Source organism: Gigantopelta aegis, chromosome 4 (genome assembly GCF_016097555.1).
Source record: "Gigantopelta aegis isolate Gae_Host chromosome 4, Gae_host_genome, whole genome shotgun sequence".
Classification (NCBI taxonomy): domain Eukaryota; kingdom Metazoa; phylum Mollusca; class Gastropoda; order Neomphalida; family Peltospiridae; genus Gigantopelta; species Gigantopelta aegis.
Genome location: NC_054702.1, coordinates 6,152,793 through 6,180,201, shown reverse-complemented (window position 1 = coordinate 6,180,201; position 27,409 = coordinate 6,152,793). Strand labels below are relative to the sequence as shown.

The window sequence follows — 27,409 nt, the reverse complement described above, 5'->3', positions numbered from 1 at the left end:
TACTGTTTTGGTATGTACATGGCAGTGACAGGCATTTATCCAGGTATTATACGGTACTGTTTTTGTATGTACATGACAGTGACAGGCATTATACGGTACTGTTTTGGTATGTACATGACAGTGACAGGCTTTATGCGATACTGTTTTGGTATGTACATGGCAGTGACAGGCATTTATCCAGGTATTATACGGTACTGTTTTGGTATGTACATGGCAGTGACAGGCATTTATCCAGGTATTATACGGTACTGTTTTTGTATGTACATGACAGTGACAGGCATTATACGGTACTGTTTTGGTATGTACATGGCAGTGACAGGCATTTATCCAGGTATTATACGGTACTGTTTTTGTATGTACATGACAGTGACAAGCTTTATACGGTACTGTTTTGGTATGTACATGACAGTGACAGGCATTATACGGTACTGTTTTGGTATGTACATGACAGTGACAGGCATTTATCCAGGTATTATACGGTACTGTTTTGGTATGTACATGGCAGTGACAGGCATTTATCCAGGTATTATACGGTACTGTTTTGGTATGTACATGGCAGTGACAGGCATTATACGGTACTGTTTTGGTATGTACATGACAGTGACAGGCTTTATGCGATACTGTTTTGGTATGTACATGGCAGTGACAGGCATACTGTTTTGGTATTATTACAGGTTTATACGGTACTGTTTTTGTATGTACATGACAGTGACAGGCATTATACGGTACTGTTTTGGTATGTACATGACAGTGACAGGCTTTATGCGATACTGTTTTGGTATGTACATGGCAGTGACAGGCATTTATCCAGGTATTATACGGTACTGTTTTGGTATGTACATGGCAGTGACAGGCATTTATCCAGGTATTATACGGTACTGTTTTTGTATGTACATGACAGTGACAGGCATTATACGGTACTGTTTTGGTATGTACATGGCAGTGACAGGCATTTATCCAGGTATTATACGGTACTGTTTTTATTTGTACATGACAGTGACAAGCATTATATGGTACTGTTTTGGTATGTACATGACAGTGACAGGCATTTATCCAGGTATTATACGGTACTGTTTTGGTATGTACATGGCAGTGACAGGCATTTATCCAGGTATTATACGGTACTGTTTTTGTACGGTACTGTTTTGGTGGTACAGTGACAGGCATTTATCCAGGTATTATACGGTACTGTTTTGGTATGTACATGGCAGTGACAGGCATTATACGGTACTGTTTTGGTATGTACATGGCAGTGACAGGCATTTATCCAGGTATTATACGGTACTGTTTTGGTATGTACATGGCAGTGACAGGCATTATACGGTACTGTTTTGGTATGTACATGGCAGTGACAGGCATTTATCCAGGTATTATACGGTACTGTTTTGGTATGTACATGGCAGTGACAGGCATTTATCCAGGCATTATACGGTACTGTTTTGGTATGTACATGGCAGTGACAGGCATTTATCCAGGTATTATACGGTACTGTTTTGGTATGTACATGGCAGTGACAGGCATTTATCCAGGTATTGTACGGTACTGATCATTGGCCCCTTCCCAAATGCAAATGTTCAATTTCTAGACTATATATATTGCAAATTTGGTGATATATTATTAATATTTTGTTAATTATGTCTATTCTGATAAATTATGTTAAAGTAAATTAATTATATTATTCTTTAATATTACAGATTCATAAATTCATTCAATTATTGGCCGGAAAATGTATCCAATTATGACTAAAATCACACTTATTTTTCCAAACCCATCAGTTATGGGACCATGGTGAAAAGTCCTGGATAAATACCCTGAGTTATATTAGACACATTTTTTGGCCATCAAGGAGGCTATCCACATGACAGATGTGCTTGAACATTCAGTGGATTATGAGTCAAATGGTTGATTACTTAACAAATAATAATATAAAACTGATGTTGATGTAGTTATAAGAGAAACACCTACACTTGAATCTCTTGAATAATTAATAAAATATGATACATGTAAATAAATAAATAAAATTTCTTTACTAACTCTTCAACCATTTGGAATTAACTTTAATTTGTTTACTAACTTTTCAACTGTTTGAGATTGATCTTGCATAAATAAATAATGTGCATGTATTTTTGTTTTAAAAGTCTTTGAATGTGATTTTAAACAGTGTTTGTTTCCCTGTCAACAGATCATGAAAGGTCATACCAACTTTGTGAACTCTATAACCTTTGACCCAAGCAACGGCTCCCAGCTGGCTAGTACAGGTGATGACTTAACATGTCGGATCTGGGACAAAGAGGGAGATGAGCGAATGATTTTCCAACTGACATCTCCTGGGATGAGTGTTTGCTGGCACCAAGAAGAACCTTTCAAGGTGAGTTTTGTCAGTAGTAGAGTGCTCTGTGTGTCGTAGGATCAGCCAGACTTTCACAGATCACATAATTTATGTCAAGTACAGGTAACTCATTGCTTGTTTTTTAACTTATATATGTGAAAATGTAGTTACATTAGTTAGCATGTCACAGAAATGAATAACGCTTCTTTTGACTGTTTTTGTCTGAGTTGCTGTAGAGAGCAAGAGTGCAATGTGTTCACATGTATGATGTGTATTTGTTTTATTGTTTTAGATTCTGGTCGCTCAGAAGAATGGAATTATTAGGATGTTCAGCCTTCACAACCAGCAGTCAATCATGAGCCTTAATACAGGACAGGTTCCTCTCATGAGTGCTGATTGGTCGAGACACGACAGTTTAATAGTTGGGGCAGCCGCTAGCATTGATTGGCTGGTTTTTAATACGTCTTTGTCAAGGTGAGTTCAACACCTGCCATAGTGGTTATACCATCAGACTTGAGGCTGGTAGGTACTGGGTTTGCACCCCAGTACTGGCTTCCATCCAGAGAGAGTTTTAAGGCTACTACTCTTAGTAGAGCGGCTAAGCACCAGAATTGTTCACTTATTGAAGAAAGCATGAAAATTTGCACAAGGGTTCTATGGTACCTAAGGATCATTAAAACAAAATTGCGCCCCCTGATGGCCGCCATATTGAATTCCAATATGGTGGCCACAGTTACCATATTTTTGCCTATACCTCCTGTTCTGTTGCACCTAGGACCAAAATTCAAGTGTCTATACCATGTTTTCGATATCTGGGAACTTTTTGGCAGTGTCAGAATTTACGCCAGAGGGCTGCCATATTGGATTTCAAGATGGCCACCATATGTTTTACATTACTTCGTATCGAACTTGCTATAGCACTTAGGAAGAAAAATCAAGACACTATACCCATGTTCTTGATAACTAGGAACATTTTTAATATGTGAAAATTGTCATCATAGGGCCGCCATATCGGAATTCATTATTAGACATGCATTTTTCCATTATAGACTGATGTTGCGTACCATGTCACTGAGAAAGTTGTTATATCGATATATGGGTTGACTGCTTTCAATAATTAGTAGCATCTCAATTTCGTTCAGATGGCAGCCATATTCAATTTCAAGATGACGGCTGCATTGCAGGTCCTTTTCAGTGTCAATGAGCATACCAAGATACCTGTCCACATATCAGTTCCCGTCTCCTACTTATAGCAGGTCCCGCAACATTTGCAAAGTGGAGTGTATTCTAGGTCTGCCTTGAAGCACTTGCAATTCCCCTTGTACATTTGCATGACATCAGTTCACGGCAAGCTGCCTCAGCGATAGGCAAGTGGTCCATTTCGGAATATAACCGGCAGTTTGAGATGTCTCCCATCCCCAATCAGTAACGTTTGGAATTACAGGTTGTAATTCTAGTGATTGTCCCCATACATGCCCTGATTGGTAGGATGATCTCTTAATATGTTGCTCTAAGGCAGCTCGTGTTGGAGGGATGTTCTCAATGTTACGTGACATTTTTGAGAATAGTGTCATCCATGCCATATTGACATGCATCTCATCACTGGTCTGGCAGTACATAAGGACAATGAATCGTTCCAGTTTCAGGATATTTCTGGTTTTCGTGCTTGAAGAACTCCTGGATGTCACCTTCTCTGGTATGGCTAGCAATGTAGAGTCGGGGAAAACAATGCACAGTCACTCTTCAGTTCCGTGATTTTCTGCTTGTCCTTGGATGGATCCGCATGCTTTGGTTTGCGGTAAAGCGGAAGTGAATTCCGTGGAATCGTTACACCGATTGGTGTCTTGTTTTTCAGAAGGCATTCCTCAATGAAGGTTCGGTACTTGCTCTCTCCTAGAGTGTGAGTTTGCTCCAGACTTTCCAACACACTCTGCGGCATGACATCCTGCGAATCAGTCGTTAACAAGTCATTAGTGCGATCAAGGAATGGATTCCCCAATTCATCCATCACTGCAACGAGGGAACGCACATCATCAGCAAAGGCTTTTTGCTGAGTTGTGCTCTGTTCATGATGTTTTGGGTTGGTGTCCACGTGTGAGTTGTCAATACTGCTCTCATACTCCCCGATGATCATGGCTAGATATGGTCCGGCTACCATCCAGCGTCGTAGGGCACCTGGATCTTGTCAACCTGATGGCTCCACCATCACCCTTGACTTGAGGATTCATCTACTCATGTGCATGATCCAGACCAATCGCGGAGTAGAGATTTCCAGTCTTATTTGATGTGAATGCACCACGCATGAAGTGTTAATGAACATCTGGGCACTGCTGAGCAAGGCTTGTCATGTCCCTTATGTGTACAGAGATCCAACGGGCATAGTGGACATTAGAGCAACAGATAATTATGGAAAAATGCATGTCTAATAATGTGGTGGCCATCTTGAATTCCAACATGGCGGCCTATGATTACAATTTTCACATATTAAAAATGTTCCTAGGTATCAAGAACATGGGTATAGAGTCTTGATTTTTCTTCCTAAGTGCTATAGCAAGTGAGATACGAAGTAATGTAAAACATATGGTGGCCATCTTGAAATCCAATATGGCGGCCCTCTGACATAAATTCTGACACTGCCAAAATGTTCCCAGACATGAAAAACATAGGTATAGACACTTGAATTTTGGTCCTAGGTGAAATAGAACAGGAGATATGGGCAAAAATATGGTAATTTTGGCGGCCATATTGGAATTTTTAGGGTCCATTTTTTAAAATGATTCTTAGGTACCATAGACCCCTTGTGCAAAGTTTCATGCTTTCTTCAAGAAGTGAACGATTCTGGTGAAAAATCTACCTTAGCCACTCCACTATCTTGACTTCTACTAACAAAACCATCTTGTTGGATCCATTGAACTGATTGAGTTTTTTTTGTTTCAACCAGTGCATATAAAAGATCCCTTGCTGCATTAGGTAAAATGTAGCAGATTTCTTCTGATACTAAATGTCAGAATTACAATATGTTCGACATCTAATTAATTAATCTGTGCTCTAGTGGTGTCATTAAACAAAACAAACTATTTTCTACTAACAACTAACAATAAACTCCTGTCGTGGACAGCCAACCCAAATAGCCGAGATGTGTGTCCAGGGCAGTGTGCTTGAACCTTAAAACAGTTTTAGCACAAAATAAATTATAACAAGAACTTTAAACATATTTTAGTTGTATACAACCATCAGACATTATAGGAGACCGTTGGACACAAATGCTATGAAAGTAAGTCTGACATGAGTTTGTGCATACTGGGCTCCTGGCCTCACCTACAAACACTGCTGATGACTATCCCTCACCACAGTTCACTTCTTGTCTCAGGTTGTTATAGGTTATGCTGTGTTATCCTTGATGTTATGTGTAGTCGTTGCATTAAATATTTTTAGTGTTTTTAACATGTATGCACAATTGATTTGGTTTCAGCCAGCCAGTAGAAAAACGACAAGCACATACAGATGGAGTAAGGCAGTTCCGCTGGTCTCGATGTCACGAAAGTCTCTTAGCAACTACTGGTCGTCCGGGGCGACAGATCAAAGTGTTCAACACTCGACACCCACAGGTTAGATTTCACTGTAAATACTATTGTAATTTTCATATACAGTTGAATCTCATTGGCTCAAACCACGTGGGTGTTCGACAAAGTGTTCGACCTAACCATTCGGTCAACAATGTGTAAGTGCAACTCAGGACTTTGTTTTTTTGTTCGAGTGTTGTAGTGTATTCGACCCTTCCGAGTTCGACCCAACAAGATTCTACTGTACAGTATGTTAACTCCTTCAACCTTGTGAGACGACCTCTGTAGAAAGAACAGGATAATAATAACACAACAGAAGTGAAAGGATTAAGTAATCTTGGTGTTGTCGGTAACTACTGGGTTTTGGATCAACTCTGAGAGAGTGCACAGTTCAGTGCATACATAAAAAAAATTATTTCTCTATATATGTCTGCTCTCAACACAGCCCAGACAACTCTCGAGGTGGGTGTTTGTAAGTGATGATACCTTCCTGGCATAAAATATTACAGCTGCAGTGTAATTTCATTGCAATTTGAACATTAGGGTTAGTAATAGAGTTAGGTTTAGACTGTATAGTTTATCCTACATATGTAGTTACTCAGGCTGCATTGTTATTTTATTGTACAGGAAATACTGGAATCGGTTGTTCAATTTGAACATTAGGGTTAGTAATAGAGTTAGGTTTAGACTGTATAGTTTATCCTACATATGTAGTTACTCAGGCTGCATTGTTATTTTATTGTACAGGAAATACTGGAATCGGTTGTTCAATTTGAACATTAGGGTTAGTAATAGAGTTAGGTTTAGACTGTATAGTTTATCCTACATATGTAGTTACTCAGGCTGCATTGTTATTCTATTGTACAGGAAATACTGGAATCGGTTGTTCAATTTGAACATTAGGGTTAGTAATAGAGTTAGGTTTAGACTGTATAGTTTATCCTACATATGTAGTTACTCAGGCTGCATTGTTATTCTATTGTACAGGAAATACTGGAATCGGTTGTTCAATTTGTAAATTATGATTAGGTTTAGAGTTAGTTTTAAACATTCAGAGTACTTTTTATTTTTGCCCATAACAAATGTATAAGTGGGCTACGACATGACTAGGACACCACAGAAACCTAAGGGTTGAAAGGGTTCATTTGATATAAGCATTAAAAAAATGAAATAGTGCTCCAACAGTAGGCTTTGTTAAGATCAAAAATAACCTAAATAAATGAGAAGTCAGTTACTCTGAATCTGTTATTTTGGATGATAACATTTTTGTTTACCCATAGATTTGAACTTTTCATTTTTGCATCAAATGTCTTATTTCAGCTTCACGTGAACACGTCACTACCCATCGCGTACGGCCTCTCCTGGCATCTCCACCTGCCTATTCTCGCCATCGGCGGAGACAAGAACATTCACCTCTGGGTTGTAGAATCAACTTGATCATGATCAAAAATACACACCAGTGTCCAGGGTTGTTTTTACATAATGCAGATATCCAAGTGATGGACGTCGACAGAATGGAATCAAAATGTTAAGAATTCTCCCTCAGCATACATCATTTGATTTTAAATTGGTTTACATTAGTAAATGATCTTGTGAGAAACATGTCAAAATGTAATTCTCTGCTAAATTACGACTGGTTAATGAACTTGACAGTAGCAAGTCAGAGTATTTACCAGTTTTTATCAGTTTGACTGTAAACTTGTTATGTGTGTGTGAAATACTTAACTATGAAAATGTATAACCCAGTAATATGTATAACCCAGTAATAGAGTCCAGAAAGTCTACCGGGTACATCCTGTTTTGGACTCAATAGCTAAGGCAATGCTAAATTTCTTTATTTACAATCCGCAGTACAAGGATCGATGTTATGAATAACATAAAAGTAAAGTTGGAATGAAAATTAACATGACAAAAACATCTGGAAAAAGCGTAGTGTCCTCACAAACCAAGAACATGAACACTTAATGTAATGTTTAAAATCTGGATCAAGTTGAAAACATGGTACGGGTCCACAATCGAGGGTTCTGGACATTGTACATTTATTGGAAATCTCAAATGGTTAGACAATCCATCTTCCAAATTTGTGAATAATAAATCACATGAGCTGTGGGGAATTGTAGTGAAAATCAGTCTCAAGTTTCAAGACACTCAAAATGTTGTAAACAAAAATGTAATGAATTAACAAAAAATGTATGATAACACATGCTGACATTACAGCAGACTGACTGATGGAGTACAAGTCTTCTCCCAATGTTCACCAATATTAGACAGTGCAGTTTCCATGCCTTGTGGTACACGATGACCAGTCCTTGTCACTCCTGCATTTTTTTTTTTATCATTGGTGCCCTCATTAGTTTGAAAGGTAAACTGAATGTATGCATCGAGAATGTTTTCATGTGTAATAAATCTGTTCTTGCAATCAAAGGTTGTAATTGGTTTTTATTATCATAATGGTAATGTTACCGGTTACTATGGCAACAACATGATCAGTACTTAATATTCTACCATTAGTAGAGATATAAGTGCAATTCATAAAGACAACTGTCACAAGGCGATATATTAATATTTTATTATGAAATATACAATATATATAATTGATAATACATTCACGCATTGACATGAAAGCAAGGCTGCAATGCAGGACGAGGTACATCTCGAAAACCAATCATATTTGTAACTACTACAGCTAGTCGAAGCAGAAGCTAGCAGTTGGAGTGAAATCCATAAAATAACTAGCAAAATTGTATATCTACACAGTCCAGAGGATATAAACCTGGTAATATTACAGTACACACCCGTGAACCAGTCAACTACACGTTTTTTCAAAAAATTGTGTATAGCACCATCAACAACACAGATTTTTGTGTTACACCAATGTCCTACCTCAAATTGTTTTCCCTAGTGATACTACAATGTACTACAATGTAATAAATGTAGTACTGCATCAACTTTCTATGATATGTACTATAGCACTAGGAAAATGTTACTATGGAGTTTTGTTGAATCCCCTGTGACAATTATAATGCATTCCCATTGCAAATTCTTTACTGGTTCGCAGTGATACTTGAATGTGTACAAATCATCCACTTCTCTAAAAGTATAGCCATTATGTGAAAATAGTGGTTTAATTTACATTTTGGATCAGCAAAAAACATGCTACAGCTACATAATGCATGTTTCAGTGATTTGGGATCTAATTTAAGTTTTCTGTGCAGAAACAGGTTTGGCTAAAATCTCACACAATGAAATGAAATAAGATTGTCCATTTGTCCAGTGTGGAGAGTGGTCTGGCATACGCCTGCAAATGTGGGTTTTTTTACCGGACCATGTAGCGGTAGATATGGAAACATGTCCCAAAACACACAAGAGGATACCAAACCGTACTGGCAACTGCATAAATGAACACACAAACAAAACATCCGTGTTCATACCACATACGGACATGTTGACATGCAACTTTAGGTTACTTCTTCTGGACACATTAGAGAGGTGACTGCTTAGTAGGGGTAATTTAATATGATGGTAAATGATTTTGAAGAAGAAAAAAAAGAGCAAGTACTAACTGCTGATTACAGATGGGTGCTGTGGCAAGCTTCAATGTACAGGTACCTGACCATGTATTTTTGTCTAATAATGTTTTTGATTTGAATGGACTAACAGTGTTTTGCAAATATAACAAACAGCTAAACAACGGAGTATATAAAATAAAAGCTCGTCTTATATAAAATCAAATAAAGTGAAGTAATGATCAACAATAATAGATGTATACTTTGTATGAATGTACATCACTGACATGATCAGTGAAACGACTACACTGAAAAACAAAAGAAGTGAAAATATTTCAATTTACAATTCATTCGGTAAATATAATATCAAAGTGGACGAAAATGTTCACAGGACATTCATAATATATTTTAATGGACAAAAAATAATGGGATTTATTATTGAGTATTTAAAGAAACCCCAACTAAATGAATATCTGTTTTCATTACACCGCGGTTGTACCCATGTGATATAAATTGTCTTTCACAGGTGATCGACTGTCACACCGCACAACTCCACATAGATCTTTATGCAAATTGTGCACATGGTTCTTTCGATTCATATTTTTAAATCGCAAAAATACTTGCTGTCAATTCTTATAATTAATGTTAGCAGCAAAATTTAACAAAATATATTTGTAAATAATTTTATTTAGCCTTGAATAGGTTTATAATATTGTTTGCAAAAACATCATTGATAGATTTGTGGCTTAGGAATGCAAAGTTTCATTGATAAATAGCTAAATTAAGTAACCACAATATGATGTCATTTTACTAAATGACATCAATTTTCCTTTTCATATCTTGCTCAGTTATTTTGGAAGTAATCCTGTGCGATTTTTGTTCGTTGATGTGCGGTGTAATAAATAAAATACTACACTTGTGTGTTTTTAATCATACATTACTCACTTTCGCTCGTGATGTACGACTGAAGACAGACTGGAACTCATTTAGTATTCTCCATTTCTTTTGTCGTTCAGTATACTAACACCAGACAGGAATGTAACCAGCTGTAGAACCGGGAGTGGTAGTGGCTAAACATATCAACTGATAAACATATCGACTGAGAATCAACTAGGTCAGTTCACAATATTAAATATATTCCAGACAGACCTAATTAATTTGTGGTGGACTGTGTGTGTAGCATGATTTAACAAATCATTTTACACTTTCCTAAAAAGTTTAACAAGAGGATGCTTGTGAAATTTGTATTTTTTCTTCCCATTTTACAACACTCTCAAAGGTGCACTTATTAATCAATGTTTTAATTTGTAACACTGAAAGCAAGTCCAACGATGAGCATTTGATAATATGCAACATGATTTGATGAGATTGTGCTTGAGTTATCACCCCACACATGGCGCTGAATATTAGGCTCAAAACACAAACACCTTTGATTCATCCACCACACGTCACACACATTTAATTTCTGAACTAATAAAAATATTCTGAATGTAAAAATTCAGATAAATAACAATGGGTTCCACGTACGATCATAAACATTAACTGTGATTTTGTTTAACTTATATTACCTATTTTGAAATTATTTGCTATACAAGGACAAAATATACAAAGCTGATTCACAAGATATAAAATTGTACAATATTAATCTTTTAAAATTAACAACATCTCGAGAATTGTAAATAAATTATTTGTTCTCATGATTCAGCAATTATATACTAAAAAGCTATTTCAAAACAAACTCTGCTTTTATACATTATCTATGTACACATCTTGATTTAGCCTGCCAGTCCTATCTGTAAATTTCCCAGTCATTCTATGTTACATCTACATGCATGTGACATATAAAAACAGTGCCATTTTCATTCTGCTATTAAGATCAACAATACAGGCAAGGCCTAAACAAAATGGCATTAGCATAATTTCTAGGTTCTGACAAGGACAAGGAAATTCAAATTCTATATATAATATCATATTGCTACAGATCTTGTGAATGTGTTTAGAAGTAACAGCACAGCACAGAAATGGTATATATATGAACACACAACTACTGAGGAAAGGTACTGGCCATTTACAAAACGTTTGCATAAGTGTCTATGCTGTTTGTGGAGTGGAAGACAAATGGTGTGTTAAAGAAAGTGTTATAAGATTTTACGTGCAGACGTGTCACAACCTGTGATTCATAATGTAATCAACTAAATATTATTTTACACATATACGCAAAGAAAAAAAATAACCTGGATTTTAATAGTCAAAATTCAATATATGTATAAAACTATAGGCGTTAGAAGTAAGGGGGCATGGGTGTCACTTCTCCCCCACCCCAACTTTGAAGCTGGAAGGGCCAGAATATGTGTTAGCCCTTGTTAACAGCATCTTCCGATGCCAATGATAAAACATTCAGAATAACGACTTAATAACATCCAGTCGCCAAATGCAATTTATAATATTAAGGAAGCAAACCCCATCCCATCCTTATTTATAAATCTTTCATAGTTGAGCAAAGCATACTCTGTGGATAGAAAGACGTATCCCAAAGACTGAAATATCAGGTGACAGGTACAGGTTTGATAAACTGAATACAACAGCTATCAGACAGTAACATCAGTATTAAAATGTTTGAGATGTTTAGGCTGGAAGTTTCAAGATGTCGGATCACTGTTTACTACGGATTGTATATTTTAAAACATAAATTTGTTGTCGTTTAAGCTGGACAAAAAACTTAATAGGAATTTGGCATATTTCATAACAAAATTTGTAGCCAAATTCAAGTAACATTTAGCTAAACAGAACCAACAAACGGTTTTCGAATAAACATTTTGGTGAATTGGTAATGTCATATCTTCACCTAATTCAACTTTATTTCGCATCTGGCTATTTGGCAAACAGCAGCTTAAACTCTGCTTTGTAACGTATGTACTGTATAAACATGGTCTATTCCACAGACTAAATAACTTTTTTAACACAAATAATTACAATCTAATATTGAATTTTTAACAGATATTTTTATAGATACAAAGTATTGCGCCATTGTTTCTCCATGTAACAAAATACTAAATGGAATGCATGGCATTTTGAATGAAAGTAAATAAACATAAAATTGATCACCAAGCTTAACAAATTCAAAATATAACAGGCATTAAACTTCATAAATATAACAAAGGAATGATTTCATAACCAGCAACACTGGCTGCTCTAGTAAACAAATCTATATCAAATGTAATAGCTTAAATGTTTTGTCAAAAGATGTAAATAGGTCTCATAAAAATGTATTTAGTAGATTCAAGAGAACCTGTTATGTGTTAGGTTGAAACATGAACATGACAATAATGACATAATTTAAAAACCTCAGCATACTAGAAAAAAACAAAACAATCAAGGCTTTGCTGTTGTGTGATACAGTGAAACCGGTCTAAACCAAATCACAAAGGGACCTACTATTTATCCGATTTAGACAGGATTCAGAACTTAAGAGTCGCATTTTAAAATTTAAACAATTCTGGACAATCTTGTCGAGTTTTTACAGTATTCTGGTTTGTTCAGGGTCTGGTTTTGACAGATTTCACTATATTTAAAAGTATAATAATCACCACAAAAAGAAGAGAGAGAGATCACCGTCAAACTGTTAATATTCTACAGCAGTGCCAAACAAGAGCGATAACTTGTTTTGAAGACAATATCTTAATGCATTATAATAAATATCTTGAATCATGCATTCCAAAGGAACACTGGCTTTCAATATAAATATTTCAATATCAAAACCATGCACCAAATCACAATATAAATATACATGTATATATTACAGTGTTCAGTTTATATGTGACACATGTGCCACATGTCTAATATTCCACAAGACACGAGGTTGTATCAGAATGTGGAACTTGTGTTGTAAATGTAATATTTACTGCACAAAACTGTGATATTTACAATCACAACACATCTGTGCATAAAATCTTAGAAAAGAGTCATTTTAATAAACACAAAACCCTAAGAGACATATCAAGTGCCAGTTTCAACAGAAACACAAACCATTCTCTAGTTGATGCCACAGATGTGGGTGAAAGCGTAAACCCTGTATTCAATATTCCGACCTGGTTAAATAGTATCAAACACTTAGTTTTCTTAAATTTTTAATTAATAAAAAATTATAATTTAAAATTTTTTTTTTTAGATATTTATTTTCCTGGGTATCATGATGCAGATTAAAACACCTGTACCACAACAAAAACAAAAGTTCAAATTTGGGACATTTCACACTGTAGCAACTGCTGACTTGCCATGATAATATTGATTACATATATTTCTCCAGTCCTGAGATACCTCAATGGGAAATTCAGCCAATGACTGACTAGGAGTTCAGAATTCCAGAACAGTCTATTGGAAAGAAGGAAATGTGGTACAGTAAGAAAAGAAAATCTAATATCCAGTTTTTACGAGAAATCTTATCAGTATTATCAAAAATAATCAAAGGTAATTTTCTAATTCAAATTGGTTTAACAAAATAACACAATTGATTTAAAATTAAAGCTAACAATGATAAAGAAAATGTATTCATAATATTAATATGTTTTAAAAACCCAATCAATGATGCTAATGAGTTAATTACAGTAATATGAATCGATGATGTATTATTTACATTCAAGGCTTCAATGATTTTCTGCATGGTAGGCGAGTATCAAAAACAATAACATTACAATGGCGAAAATGTTGTCTGCAATTCTTTTACGAAGAAAACTAGAGAAATCTACTATACAGCAGCTGTAAGTAAATAATACTAGGGGAAGTTCAACACTTTAGCTAGGTAACATCTGGCCTTTTTACCCCCCACAAAGCACTACGAAATTGTTGCAAAGTCCCATAGATCACGTAAGCTATATACCATACAGTATTAGATCTATGCACTTATAAAGCCAAGAAAAGGTTTTGTAATCAAGACAGAAAGCCAACATGTCTCACTAATCATGACACAAATTATTCCTCAACAGATGAACTCAACAGGTGTGTCCAATTTGAAGAAGTGACCTCAGTGCTAAGATCACTGTATGTACTAACTACCGTACACACTTCAGGTGATCTTAGCACTTTGTAAACCAAGGCCCTGGTACAGTACGATGGTTTCGAGATTCTTGATCTAAAGTGGAGGATTATTAAATAATTTTTATGATTCTGTTGGAATCTTTTACCAAAAACAATTCCTCAAATTTAATGCCCGATTATCTTACCAAATATACATGGGTAAAATACCATAGCTGTAAAAGGTAACTAGCCAAGAAATCCATTCAATTAAATGGCTCGTCTACCATAAACTGATTCTATGAATAAAGAAATAATTTGTTAAGTAACACTCAAGATTAATCTAGTTCTTTAAAAAAATATTTTTAAAAATTAAATTCCCCAAAATTAATTTAATAAAAAATATATAAATACATGACATTGTAGCTAAACGCGAAAGTTAATGATGCCACCATCACCGTGGGAAAAGTAATACCTGTATCCTGCCATTTGATTTCGTCAAGGTGAGACAATAACAACAAACTTTATCAATACAATAATTGATAAACAGGTTTGTTCTGCCACCACTAAACAGGCTGAACATTTATAACAGGTTTGAGTTGTCGGTAAACTGGAATGTGTTTATGAATATACATAAAATTAGTCTTATCTCATACTCACTGAAAGTTTTTCATCAAGTAAAAATACTAGTACAAAGGAACATCTTCAAAATATTTGTCATAAAATAAACTAGAGTAAAACAATAGTCATACTAATTACTAATAATTATCAAGACATTAAAATAAGGTATTATTGTTTTGTTTCATCTACTATTTAAAGTGGTTTAAGTATGTAAACTAAACACTTGATATAAAAAAACTTTAAGAAAAAATAAAGAAGAGATAAGACGTGCCTAGCTACACCTATCTGGGAGTATCACAAGATGCATGATAACTGAGGACGAATCGTCAATGCTTGTTAAGATATGAAACAACGTTCCACGTTCCGGCTGGCCAAGTCGCGGACACATTTGACTAGACGTGCGACTCGGCTAACAGTTTCTTTATTCTCTCGATCTCCACCTGTGTGGAGAGTCGCAGTTTCTTCTCCTCGTCCACTTCCATCATCAACTCGCGGATCTTCTTCGAGTACGTCGACTTCACCGTGTCGAGCTCAGACCGGAGACTGTCACACACACTCTTCAGCTCTTGGTGCTCGCTCCGAGACACCATCGACGCCTGCAGCTTACGGAACTCCCTCTGCAGGTCTTCAAAGGCCTTCGGAACATGTTCACCTGGTCAAAGAAAGAAAGAAAGAAAGACATATTTTATTTAATGATGCACTTAACACATTTTAATTACGGTAATATGGTGTCAGATATATTGTTACCGACCACAGAGATAATTAGAGAAGAAATCTGCTTCTGCCACTCCACGGGATACTCTCTTCAATTTAACAGCAGCAATGGATCTTTTAATATGCACCATCTCACAGACAGAAGAGTCCATACCACACCAAAGCACTGGCTGAAAAGAAAAATAGCCTAATGTGCCCCCCCCCCCCCCCCCCCCCATTGGGGATCGATCCAAGACCAACCGCACATCAGGTGTGCATTGTATCATGGTCTATGTCCCATCCCCCTGATAATGAAAACAAAATACTTAAATTCATCATACCATATGTCATGACAACAAAAAGTCATAGATTAAAATGTACTAAGGTGTTTCTTTCATTTCTGTATTCATCAAATACCTGAAGACTGCATCTAGGTAAACTCCATTTGTCAATCTGACAAGACTGTAAAGAGACCATTTTACTTGGCCTCAAAGGGCAATGGTTTAGAAATTTAAAACAAACATAATTAAACCAGGACTTATCCGATGGACTGCTTGATGTTGTTCACAAATTATACCAAACAGCTCTGTGAATATGTCCCCCCCCCCCCCCCCCCCCCCCCCAACCACCACCCCATTTTCCCCTGGTAATATGCCAAGGCTGAAAATGCTGTATTGTGAAGACCTGATGTTACCTCCAACAGCTGGTCTATCACTGTTATTGCCATCCCCCACCCCTTTCAAAACTACTCGGCGGGCCCTGTATTATTGTAGGATGTACCTCCAACAGCTTGTCTATCACACTGTTATTGTCCCCCCCCCCCCCCCCCCCCCCCCTTTCAAAACTACTCGGCAGACCCTGTATTATTGTAGGATGTTACCTCCAACAGCTGGTTCTGGGGGGCGTGGAGGTGGAACACTGTTTGATTGGTCACGGCTCACCGCTTTCTTGTCATTCTCACCATGTCCAACCTGCAAACGTATCAACACTAATTTAATAGAGTTACATTTTATCCATTATTCGTAGAATGAATTACACTGTCTAATTCTCATGTTCATAAAACATTCAGTGCAGTTCAAATGAATGTCAGTAATCTATGTATAAAAGAAAATTTAAGTTAGCCATCTTAATGTGTATAAATTCCATTTCCTACACACCTGTTGGTGAGAACATTATTCGTTATTTCTGATAATACATACTTGTTAACACATATATGTGCAATAACATTTTACAGACATACTACTGGCTGCACCCAGGTGATGACCTGGTCACCAATGCCATACCAACCAAGTGAAAAGCACGGTAGAAATCTATCACTAGATGTTAACATGAAATGGATTTGTCTGTGATGCACAAGGACCGTACATAGGTTTTAGTTGGAATAGACGTTTAAAACTGTGTTCTAAAGATATGTAAGAAATAGAATACTACATTAGTGTATGTCAGATACCACTGATCTTACAACTCGTTTTTTAAAATGTATCACACATTCACTTTCATGTGGTATTCTCTATACATCATACATCTAAGTGACGTAAAGGAAACGTACACAGATACCGACAGAACTGTCTCAATCCTGTACAAATACACAATACTAAATTCATGATGGCAGTTTTGAAACACTTTTTGTCATGTATTTGAGTTCATTTCACTAATTATTTCATATATATTATTCATGCTATCTATCTAGTATTTTCAAGAATAAACACCAGTTTGTTTCACATTATTTCACATATAATTAAAGCATAGGCCTCTGAAAATGACATCGAGTCAGGCTGGATGTAAAGGGCGGGGTACCTATCTATTAACCTGATTTTCAACTGACAGTTGGGCAATGTATCATCAGCTCCCCTTTCACATCCAGGGCTTCTGATAACCAAGTCTGCAAGTTATTACTTACATGTTTAGCATCTTTCATGTGTTTCCCATGATGTACTGGAAGAACAGGTTTTTCCGTTTCATGTTTGTTGTGGTGTGAATGAGGAGCCAGGTCGGGTATATTGGGTGTCGGTTGATCTTCTGGACTGAGGGCATCAGACTCCTAAACAAACAATACACACATGAAAACCACACTCTAGCTGCACACTTTAACACCATAATCTGTTGGTCAGATTACAGCTAATTAACTAGCTTTTTATTTTTATTTATTTATTTATATATTTATCATACATTCATTCATTCATTCACAGAATCTGTTGCAAAAACCTGTCCCCAAACAGGGATAACCCAGAAAAAATCTTTTAAATAATATAAACCCAACTCGAAAAATCAATGGAAAACAATTGTTTCGAAACAATGAAAATGTCAAAATCTTTTCTCCCCCCCCCCCCTCTAAAAAGCCCAAACAAAGATACAATAAACTAAAAGGTTATTAACAGCACTTTGCAAAATATAATACAAAATACATTCTCTCAATTTAAACTTGAGATGACAATTTGTGAAATGGAAACTTCAATCTAACACACAGAAAAATAAAGATTTCCTATAAAAAATATGGCTAAAGCTACATTCAGTCGAACAAGACAAAATTAAAACTTCTAATTTAAGTCTCAACGTACGCCTGGAGTTACAAAAAATGATGGTGGTCGTTTCTTTGGAGCCTTAGGCCGCATGGCCGTGAGATGGACAAGTTTATTTCCTGATGTCTCCAGATTATCCAAATCTACAAGAGTTAAAGAAAAATAAGAAAAACCAGTCAGCATGGCACTGCAGATGGCAGTCAAAATAAACAACTTACTAATAAACCAATGCTTGGGTCTTCCACAATGTCCATATTCAATATAAAATTATGCTATCACTGTGGTTAGATGTGATGTACAAACAATGTAAAGCAGATTAAAAGAAATAGGTCTCTCAAAAATTCTGACACATATAGGTACTCAGTGATTGGTTAATATTTATCAGGTGATATATAGACAGTTAACAGTCATTAAGTTAATGATAATACTCAGCGATTTTTATCAGCCATGTCATATGTAAGTATGATACAAATCAACATAATACATGTTGTACTGACTAGGTTATTAGCAGATCATATTAATACACCCCAGTTTTACTGTGGGGTAATTAAGAGGTTAAGTAAACAAGTAAACAGGGACATGCTTACAAAAGCATGCACAAAGTAGAATCTCCATTGGTAGAAAACTAATTTTAAGAACATAATGATGAGATATCATGTTGTCATGGCGAGGGATGTCACTCAGTAGCTGTAGATTACTCGCTTCGAGTGTGATTGGTGACATGATCGACCTGACATTGTTGACCTATTGAATTTTGCCCATTCCAATCAATGATATCAACAATGGATATATTAAAGGACCTGATATATGTTATTCTGTTTGAGTTCATATTAAAGAATTTTTTCACAGCTAAGTGGTAAATTCGGAAAAAACAAAACCTATATCTATTTCCCTTTCTTTTTATCTCACTCTCTTCCTCCCTCCCCCTCTGTCCATCCATCAGTCAGTTAGTCAGTGAGTCTCTCTATCCCCCACCCCCCCACCCCATGACCCTACTTTCCCCTGCACCTTTATTCACGGACCTCTCATACCTTGATTAAATCTGTTTGCACATCTGTTAGGGAAGTAAGGAATATATGGCGATGGAATGTCTCACATAAAGAATGACACATCGTGTAGATTTGTCATCAAACCAATGATGCCAAACTAAATAATATTACAATAATACATTTTCAAATACTAATGATATCATAATCATACGTATAATCATAATCAACTAACAATATTATAATAATAATAATACATTTGCAAATAATGACAAATTATCCAAAACTAAAATTACGATTTGTTTTTAAATACTAATGATATAACATGTATATAATGCTACAAATGTTATCAGATACTACTACAAACAGAACCTAGAAGCATGTCAGTGTAACAAACAATGCAACTAAAACCCAATTTTATTGGTTACTCTGTCTTCGAGATCTCATTTTCTGTATGTGGTATCAGCCAATGCAGTGTTGTGTGGAGGTAACATCTTGTTGTGAACAGTCATCAACATGTATTAGCTGCTGGCAGACTTATGTAGTTTAGGCATTTTGATTTATTCAACGGAAGAATAATATGCCAAAGGGTGTGAATGTGTTTACATACAGTAAAGAAATTGAAATGAAAGTAAAAAAGTTTGTTTTGTTTAATGACACCACTAGAGCACACTGATTTATTAATCATCGGCTATTGGATGTCAAACATTTGGTATTTTAACATATAGTCTAAGAAAGGAAACTCGCTACATTTTACCATTAGTAGCAAGGGATCTTTTATACGCACCATCCAATAGACAGGATAGCACATACCACTGCCTTTGATCTACCAGTCTTGGTGCACTGGCTAGAGAGAGAAATAGCCCAATCGGCCAACCGAAGGGGATTGATCCCAGACCGACCGTGCATCAAGCAAGCACTTTACCACTGGGCTACGTTCTGCCCCTTAAATTGAAATGAACTGAACAACCTCAGTACATTTTAAATGATGGCTATTTGCAGTCTAACATATGGTTACAGAGTATTTCCACTTTGGGTGGCAAGATGAAATCTATTACTGCAACATAGGCTACTCCTACCAATAAAGTTAAAAGTTTGTTTTGTTTAACAACACCACTAGAGCTCATTGATTAATCAATCATCAGCTATCGGATGTCAAACATTTGATAATTCTGACTTATAGTCATCAGCAGAAACCTGCCACATTTCAACAAGGGATCTTTTATATGCACTTTCCTAATGACAGGAAAGCACATACCACGGCCTTTTACCAGTTGTGGTGCACTGGTTGGAACAAGACTCCTGCCATTAAATTACTACCTTTTTATGTGCCCCTATCCTCAACGGTCCAGGCAAGTTCCAAAGTCTAGAATTTGGAATAAATGTTTTTAGTAAAATTATTACAACAATTAAATTTAGAAACAAAAAATAAAAATGAGTTCTCTATCAAAATGATTTAAAGAAATTAGGAGCAATCTAGCCATATATAAATAAAACATATCTGTTAAGTCAGTAAGCCAGGGAACGTTGAAGTGAAGTTGTGGGACATTGGTTGGGCTGGGAAAAACCAGAGACCATCTAGGCCAATTGATCCTGTGACTCATCACACCTAGGGTGAGTGTTCTACCACAGTGCTGCACCTGACCACGGATAACATTAGTTTTACTAAGATCCATTAACAGAGTTCATCAGTAAGATCGGTTTTCAGCTGGATTGTTACATGCATAAAGTACATGCATAAAGAGATATTCACCAGCATGCAAAAGAAGAGTGGCAATTAATAAACTCAAGGAAAAGACTGGAATCCTGACCTACAAAACGTGAGTGACTATGTACTACACTAGAATAAAAACTAATTCTGGATTTCAAAAAAGAGTCGACAAAACCTAAAATGCATAACATGATGTTTCATTCTTTAGTACTTTAAAATTTCCAAAACAATTAGTCTTCACACTACTGCTTATATACCGGTAACATTACAAAACGTATCTCAGTAAGAGAAGGAAACCCCGGTCGCCTGCTACCATCAATAAGCTGTAATAAAGACATTATCTCAGTCTACATTGCCAACTTAATCGACAGGCACTACATGTAGGTCACTAGTGAAGATTAACTATCATCAACTGATCCTTCACACTTGTAAACTGTTCCAGACAGCTGGGAATACAAACTATTAACAAATAACATCAATAATTACCACAATACTTACCATTTTTAGTAATTAAAAATTTGCTCACTGCTAATGCACAATATATCATAAAAACTCTCAACAAGTCACACAAGTGACCTCTGCCAGTTAAACAAGGTCTTCCAATTCTTTTGTTTCCAACTCATGAGCCATCTTAACATTTTACTCATCACTTCCGAAAGATACTAGTGTCTTGGAGCATCAATAAATGCTGAAGACCAGAACCATGCTGTCTAGATCTGTCCGCTTGTCAAGAACTATAATCATTACCATTTCTCCCAGAACGAACCTCAGAGCAGACATTGGCATCAATGATCATAAATGAGGTACATCTCTAGACTTTTAAAAAAGGAACACGACCAAAACAGCAATCATCAAACCTTGCATTCAAGTAGAACTTAGAATGGCAGTGTGTCGTGTACCATAACTAGGTCACTGCATAATAAAGGAAATCCTTGTCCACTCTATATCTTTCTCATCAATTCATATAGGATCATCAAACCTTGCATGCATGTACAACTTGGGATGGCGGTGTGTCCTGCATCATAACTAGGTCACTTTGACCTACTTTTCATAACATTATTGCATATTAAAGGATATCCTTGTCCAAGCTTGTCCTTATCAATTCAAATAGAATCATCAAACCTTGCATGCAAGTACAACTTGGGATGGCTGGGGGTCGCATGCCATAAATAGGTCACCACGACCTACTTTTCATCAAACTCATAATGTGCGTAGTATCATGTACCTCACCGATACTCGTCTGTAATTACAATTTATGATGTCTACTATAGGCCACCAAATTTAGTATGATTCCATGCTTCAGCGAATCCTAGATTGTAGGTCGGAAACTTAAGATTATTAGAGAGAATCCCCAAATATCAATATTAAATAATGTTAATGATTCTTGGTTGAATACTAAAAAACAATATCCCCAAATCCAATGCCTCATTACACATTTATCAATGTTGGCTCCTCCCTAATTCAGAGGTTTATCTCAGCACTTGAAAAAGACACCAACAATGTTAACTGTTGTGGTATGCAAATTAAACACATAGATGACGAACATCTCAGCATGCTAAACTGAATAAATAGCTTAAAGCTGAACAGAATTGTTTTCAAACTAAAACGCAAACAAGCAGAAAAATGACACACACAAACTAATTATGTATAAAAACAGCCGGTGATAACACAACTGACATGCACTAGTCATGGCAGTACATCCGCCGACCCAACCATGTGTTCACCAGTCTTTCAAAGAGCCGAATCGCGGCTTTCAAACAGGCTGCCACATCGCAGGCGAACCGCAGTGGAGGGATTTACAACAAGGCTCAACAACAATTACCCTCATCCGTATCCACCAAGTTTTCGTCTTCCGACCGGCTGTCTTTCTCCAAATGTTTTGTTTCCTTCATTTTAACGTCTTTCGAAGACAGAGCCTCTCTAGAGTCTGGCCTAGAGTGACTGCTTCGTTTGGTCGATTCCTGTTTGACCGATGGAGGTTTTTTGCTCACTGGAGGGGGTCCACCCTTTTTACTAGTCACTGCGTTCGTCGATACAAACTCTGCAATAGGTGAGCACCAAAGACTTCAACAGCCATCAACATACAGAACCTCCCACCTATAATACTTGCCGTCTCAAAATGCTGCAACCTTTCATTCTCTCAGACAATTTACAGCAATTTTTTTTTTTTTTTTAAATATCAATAATAGATTTTTTAATTTTTTTTTTTTTTTTAAATGTCAAATAGCATGGTGTTGCCCATGTATGCCAGTAAATGTCTACTATGAAATTTAGGTTAACAGGTGAACAATATCTGTCAGGTTACGGATGTAAATTAGGACTAAATATTAAGTATTAACTCACCCTGTTATCTATTAATATACCTCACACCTTAATTACTTGAAAGATGTTACACTAGATGTACTCTATGGATATTAATTATACAAATTATAGGTCTATAAAACAGTAGAATATTGTAGTTAAAGAAGCCCATCAAGAACCGTAGAGAGAACTAATGATACGAAATAAAATCAAAAACAGACCGACACATAAAACATTTAAATGTATTAAAGGTTGTATCAGCAATTAAAATAGTTCTGAAGTGGATGAACAGTGGTAGAACTTTTTTCAAATACCAACAATCCATAAAATAAACATATTTTGCATTTACATGTAGGTATTAAATACTAATTTAAGATTTTCATCAAATCACTTCCTGGTAAATGTGATGTCTTATGCGAGATCATTTTACTTTTTACCTTACTGGTTCTATTGGTTCTAAATAAATAACCGTAAACAGATCCTTCTTATTTGCGAGTTACATGTAGTTGGTTTTTGATTTTTGGTACATGAAAAAAGAAAGAGACTAAGATTAAAAGAAATGATGTTCATGAATAAGATGAAGATATAAAGAGTGCAGGAAATATTCAGTAGCTGCGTGTTATTACAAAGCCAAGTAAACTTGTTGCTCCAAGCCTCAACACAATATGAATATATATTAATAAAAAACATTTTTTAAATTATCTGCAACATTTAGGAAAATAGATGAAAATCAATGAGAAGTCCTAATATGCAAATCATGGAAAATGACGTTACCATGTTCTTTTCTTTCTGATATAATTACTACAGTGAAACCTGTCTAAACCGGACCCTCAACAAACCGTAATCTTGTCAAAACGTGCCAAGTTCACGGTTCAAAAATGTCTAAATTCTAAAATGCAACTCTGTTAACAAATGATCCTTCTAAATCGGATAATTATTAGGTTCCCACGTGATCTGGTTTTAAAACATTTCACAGTATATTCTTTTGATATCTTAGTTGTTTTCTTTTGATATATTAGTTGTTTTCTTTTGATATATTACCATTCCTTTTTAAAAATATATTACTACATGTATGTTCTTTACACTAGACATATTACGTGTTTTTTTTAATATACGTTACTAGAAAATGAAGGAGAAAGTTAATGTAATTATGAAGCAGCTGCTGAACTTCACCTGCAAGCCCGTAGCAGAAATAAAAACAACAAACAAACAAAATAAAAACTCGTACCAGCAGATTCTTTCTTCATACCATGAACAGATTCCAGTTTTGGTTCGAATTTAGTTTCATGCTTTAGCTCGTGTTTCAGTTCATGTTTCAGTTCATGTTTTACTTCATGTTTTGTTTCCTGTAGCAAATCAGGTTTCTTGCTTTCATTTGTCACGGCGGCAGCAACAGGCACTTTGTCTGGTACTTTGGGGTAAATTCCTCCTTTGTGGTTTGCACTGACCGGTTTATGGCCTGGAGTGGGGGCCGGCTTCGTGCTTGTGTTCACAGGAGGTAAAGGTCGTTTGGGCTTAGGCTATTCAAAAAAAAAAAAAAAAGAATTGAAGAGAGCAATATTTTTATAGACTTCTGTATTTTATAACCATATCAGAAGGAAGTAAATAGTTTATTTAATGACGCACTCAACATATTTTATTTACGGTTATATGGCATCGGACATATGGTTAAGGACCACACAGATATATAGAAAGGAAACCCACTGTCATCACTTTATGGGCTACTCTTTTCAATTAGCAGCAAGGGATCTTTTATATGCACCATCCCAGACAGGATAGCACATACCACGGTCTTTGATATACCAGTCGTCATGCACTGGCTGAAGCAAAAAATAGTGCCATGGGCCCAATGACAGGGACAATCCCAAACCGACCGTGGATCAAGCGAGCGCTTTACCACTGGGCTATGTCTCGGCCCAACCATAGCAGAGAAAAAGTATAAACTGTGTGTGTTAATTTAGTCTATTACATGTATGTATTTAAAAATTAATATATACTGCTGTAATGAAATAAGAGAACACATGGAATTGAAGACCCAATTTAATTTAGTACCAGTGTAGTAATGTCATACAAATTTGTACAATGGTCAGTAGTGTTGAACAGATTTCCACTCACATGGTCAACTTCTGACACTGTGGATCGAGGGGTTTGGTTGAACTCACTAATTACTGTTAATATCTGTCTGATCTCTCACTTCTTTCCATCAGCATACACTGAAGCTGTCCTTGTTATACACTTCAATCTAAATTGGTTTTCAAATTTTTTAAAGATTATTTAACTTTTCAGTCAATTCAGATCAATTTGACGGAAACTAACTCTGGAAACCTTTCAATCACATACAAACACAGGAACCAGCGGAAATTAAAACATATTTATTAAGTAGTAAAGCTGTTATAGGCCAAATCTAATTCTGCATAACCTATTTTTTGTTTGCAAATTGAGGACATTATTTATATAGACGTAAGGGCCTATGCAAAACAGAAATGGGTTGCTTGAATTTATTTTTGTGTCACCCATAAATTGGTAACGAAAATTTAAAATTCTTAACAGCTTGAGTTAAAAAGGAATGGGGGAGAAAACATCACCAAGAAGTTCCAGAAAGTTAACAAGAAATACAAACATTTACAATACATTTAGCAGTTGTTTTGTTTTTTGTTAAAGACATCACTAGAGCACATTGATTTATTAATCATTGGCTATTAGATGTCAAACATTTGGTAATGTTGATAGAGTTAGAGAGGAAACCTGCTGCGTGTTTCCATTAGTAGCAAGGATCTTTCATATGCACTGTCCCACAGAAAGGATAACACATACCACGGCCTTGTATATACCAGTCGTGGTGCACTGGCTGGAATGAGAAATAGCCTAATGGACCCACTGATGGGGATCGATCCCAGACCAACTGCACGAGGTAAACATTTTACCACTAGGCTATGTCCCAACCCTTTAGCAAAGTTCAGACAGACAGACACACACACACACACACACAGAGAGAGAGAGAGAGAGAGAGAGAGAGAGAGAGAGAGAGAAAGTGTGAGAGAGAAAGTGTGAGAGAGAGAGAGAGAGAGAGAGAGAGAGAGAGAGAGAGAGAGAGAGAGAGAGAGAGAGAGAGAGAGAGAGAGAGAGAGAGAGGAAGGCAGACAAACAGACAGAGACACACACACAGAAACAGACAGACGGAGATGGGGCCAGTTATCAGGGTAGACAAACTTCAACAACAAGTTCAAATAAACGATGGCGGGAGACAAACCTCGACAATAAGTTCGACAAAGTTATCGGGGAAGACTCCGACTTTGCCACCAAGTTCTCCTTTCCACCAGCCGTCATCCTCTAGCTTCATGTCGAGGATGTTAACCACCTGCCCAGTCTCCAGTGACAGCTCGTCGGGTTGCTCTGCGGTGTACGAGAATCGCACTATCGCCATATCACCTATAATGAAGTACAACTTGGTTTATTTATGTCAAGAATGTTAACCACCTGTCCAGTCTCCAGTGACAGCTCGTCGGGTTGCTCTGCGGTGTACGAGAATCGCACTATCGCCTTATCACCTATAATGAAGTACAACTTGGTTTATTTATGTCAAGAATTTTAAACACCTGCCCAGTCTCCAGTGACAGCTCGTCGGGTTGCTCTGCGGTGTACGAGAACTGCTATATTTTTTAATTAGTAGCAAGGTATGTTTTATATTCACTATCCCACAGGCAAGATTGCCTTTGATATACCAGTCGTGGTGCACTGGCTGGGACTAGAAATGGCAGAATGGACCCACTGATAGAGATCGATCCCAGACCGTCTATGCATCAAGCGAGTGTTTTACCACTGGGCTACATCCAGCAAGATTTTAGGTAATTCTAACAGTCTTCAGAGAAAATGTACTTTTTTTTTCATTAGCAGCAAGTGATCATTTATATGCTCTTTCACACAGACAGGATAGCAAATACCATGGCCTTTGATATATCACGTGTAGGGTACTCGCTGGAACACAAAAATTCCAATGGGTCAAACAAGGAGTTCAATCCCAATATCAAAATATAACCTTGGCTGTTAATATACCACTTGTTAGCAATTTTGATGTGAAAATATCTACGGTCCATACCATCCTCCTACAAAAATGTTTAAAAAAAAAAAAAAAAATCAGTTTTGTTTGACATAAGAAAAGTAAAAGTGTTG

The 27,409-nt window shown here is 36.4% G+C and overlaps 3 protein-coding genes across 4 annotated transcripts in view; 1 reads left to right on the top strand and 2 right to left on the bottom strand.

Moving 5' to 3' along the window:
* Positions 1–1,317, bottom strand: part of LOC121372163 — an 8,420-nt gene extending 7,103 nt beyond the window's left edge. Inside the window, exon 1 of the mRNA XM_041498438.1 lies at positions 1,281–1,317. Coding sequence (XP_041354372.1) covers positions 1,281–1,317 — 37 coding nt within the window. The remainder of the gene's footprint in view (positions 1–1,280) is intronic.
* Positions 1,318–1,504: 187 nt separating this feature from the next.
* LOC121372161 (nucleoporin Nup37-like) lies at positions 1,505–8,316 on the top strand. Its single transcript, XM_041498435.1, has 5 exons — positions 1,505–1,534; positions 2,183–2,368; positions 2,622–2,803; positions 5,802–5,937; positions 7,213–8,316. Exons 1-5 carry the CDS (start codon positions 1,505–1,507, stop codon positions 7,327–7,329), a joined length of 651 nt encoding a protein of 216 aa, XP_041354369.1. The 3' UTR covers positions 7,330–8,316.
* Positions 8,317–8,446: 130 nt separating this feature from the next.
* LOC121372562 (CD2-associated protein-like) overlaps positions 8,447–27,409 on the bottom strand; it is a 55,579-nt gene continuing 36,616 nt past the window's right edge. Inside the window, exons 8-14 of one of the 2 annotated variants that reach the window (XM_041498960.1) lie at positions 26,490–26,668; positions 24,468–24,759; positions 22,761–22,979; positions 18,281–18,384; positions 17,623–17,763; positions 16,603–16,693; positions 8,447–15,681 (exon numbers count right to left, since the gene is read on the bottom strand). In XM_041498960.1, the coding sequence (XP_041354894.1) occupies positions 15,422–15,681; positions 16,603–16,693; positions 17,623–17,763; positions 18,281–18,384; positions 22,761–22,979; positions 24,468–24,759; positions 26,490–26,668 (1,286 nt within the window). In that variant the 3' untranslated portion in view covers positions 8,447–15,421. The remainder of the gene's footprint in view (positions 15,682–16,602; positions 16,694–17,622; positions 17,764–18,280; positions 18,385–22,760; positions 22,980–24,467; positions 24,760–26,489; positions 26,669–27,409) is intronic. The other variant, XM_041498961.1, reaches the window with a different exon arrangement.

Bases quoted from the DNA above. Each gene is read 5' to 3' on its own strand.
- LOC121372161 (XM_041498435.1), top strand. From the start codon at position 1,505: ATGGCAGTGACAGGCATTTATCCAGGTATT. The intron at 1,535-2,182 runs GTACGGTACTGA...CCCTGTCAACAG, and splicing joins CAGGCATTTATCCAGGTATT to ATCATGAAAGGTCATACCAA. The intron at 2,804-5,801 runs GTGAGTTCAACA...ATTTGGTTTCAG, and splicing joins TTTAATACGTCTTTGTCAAG to CCAGCCAGTAGAAAAACGAC.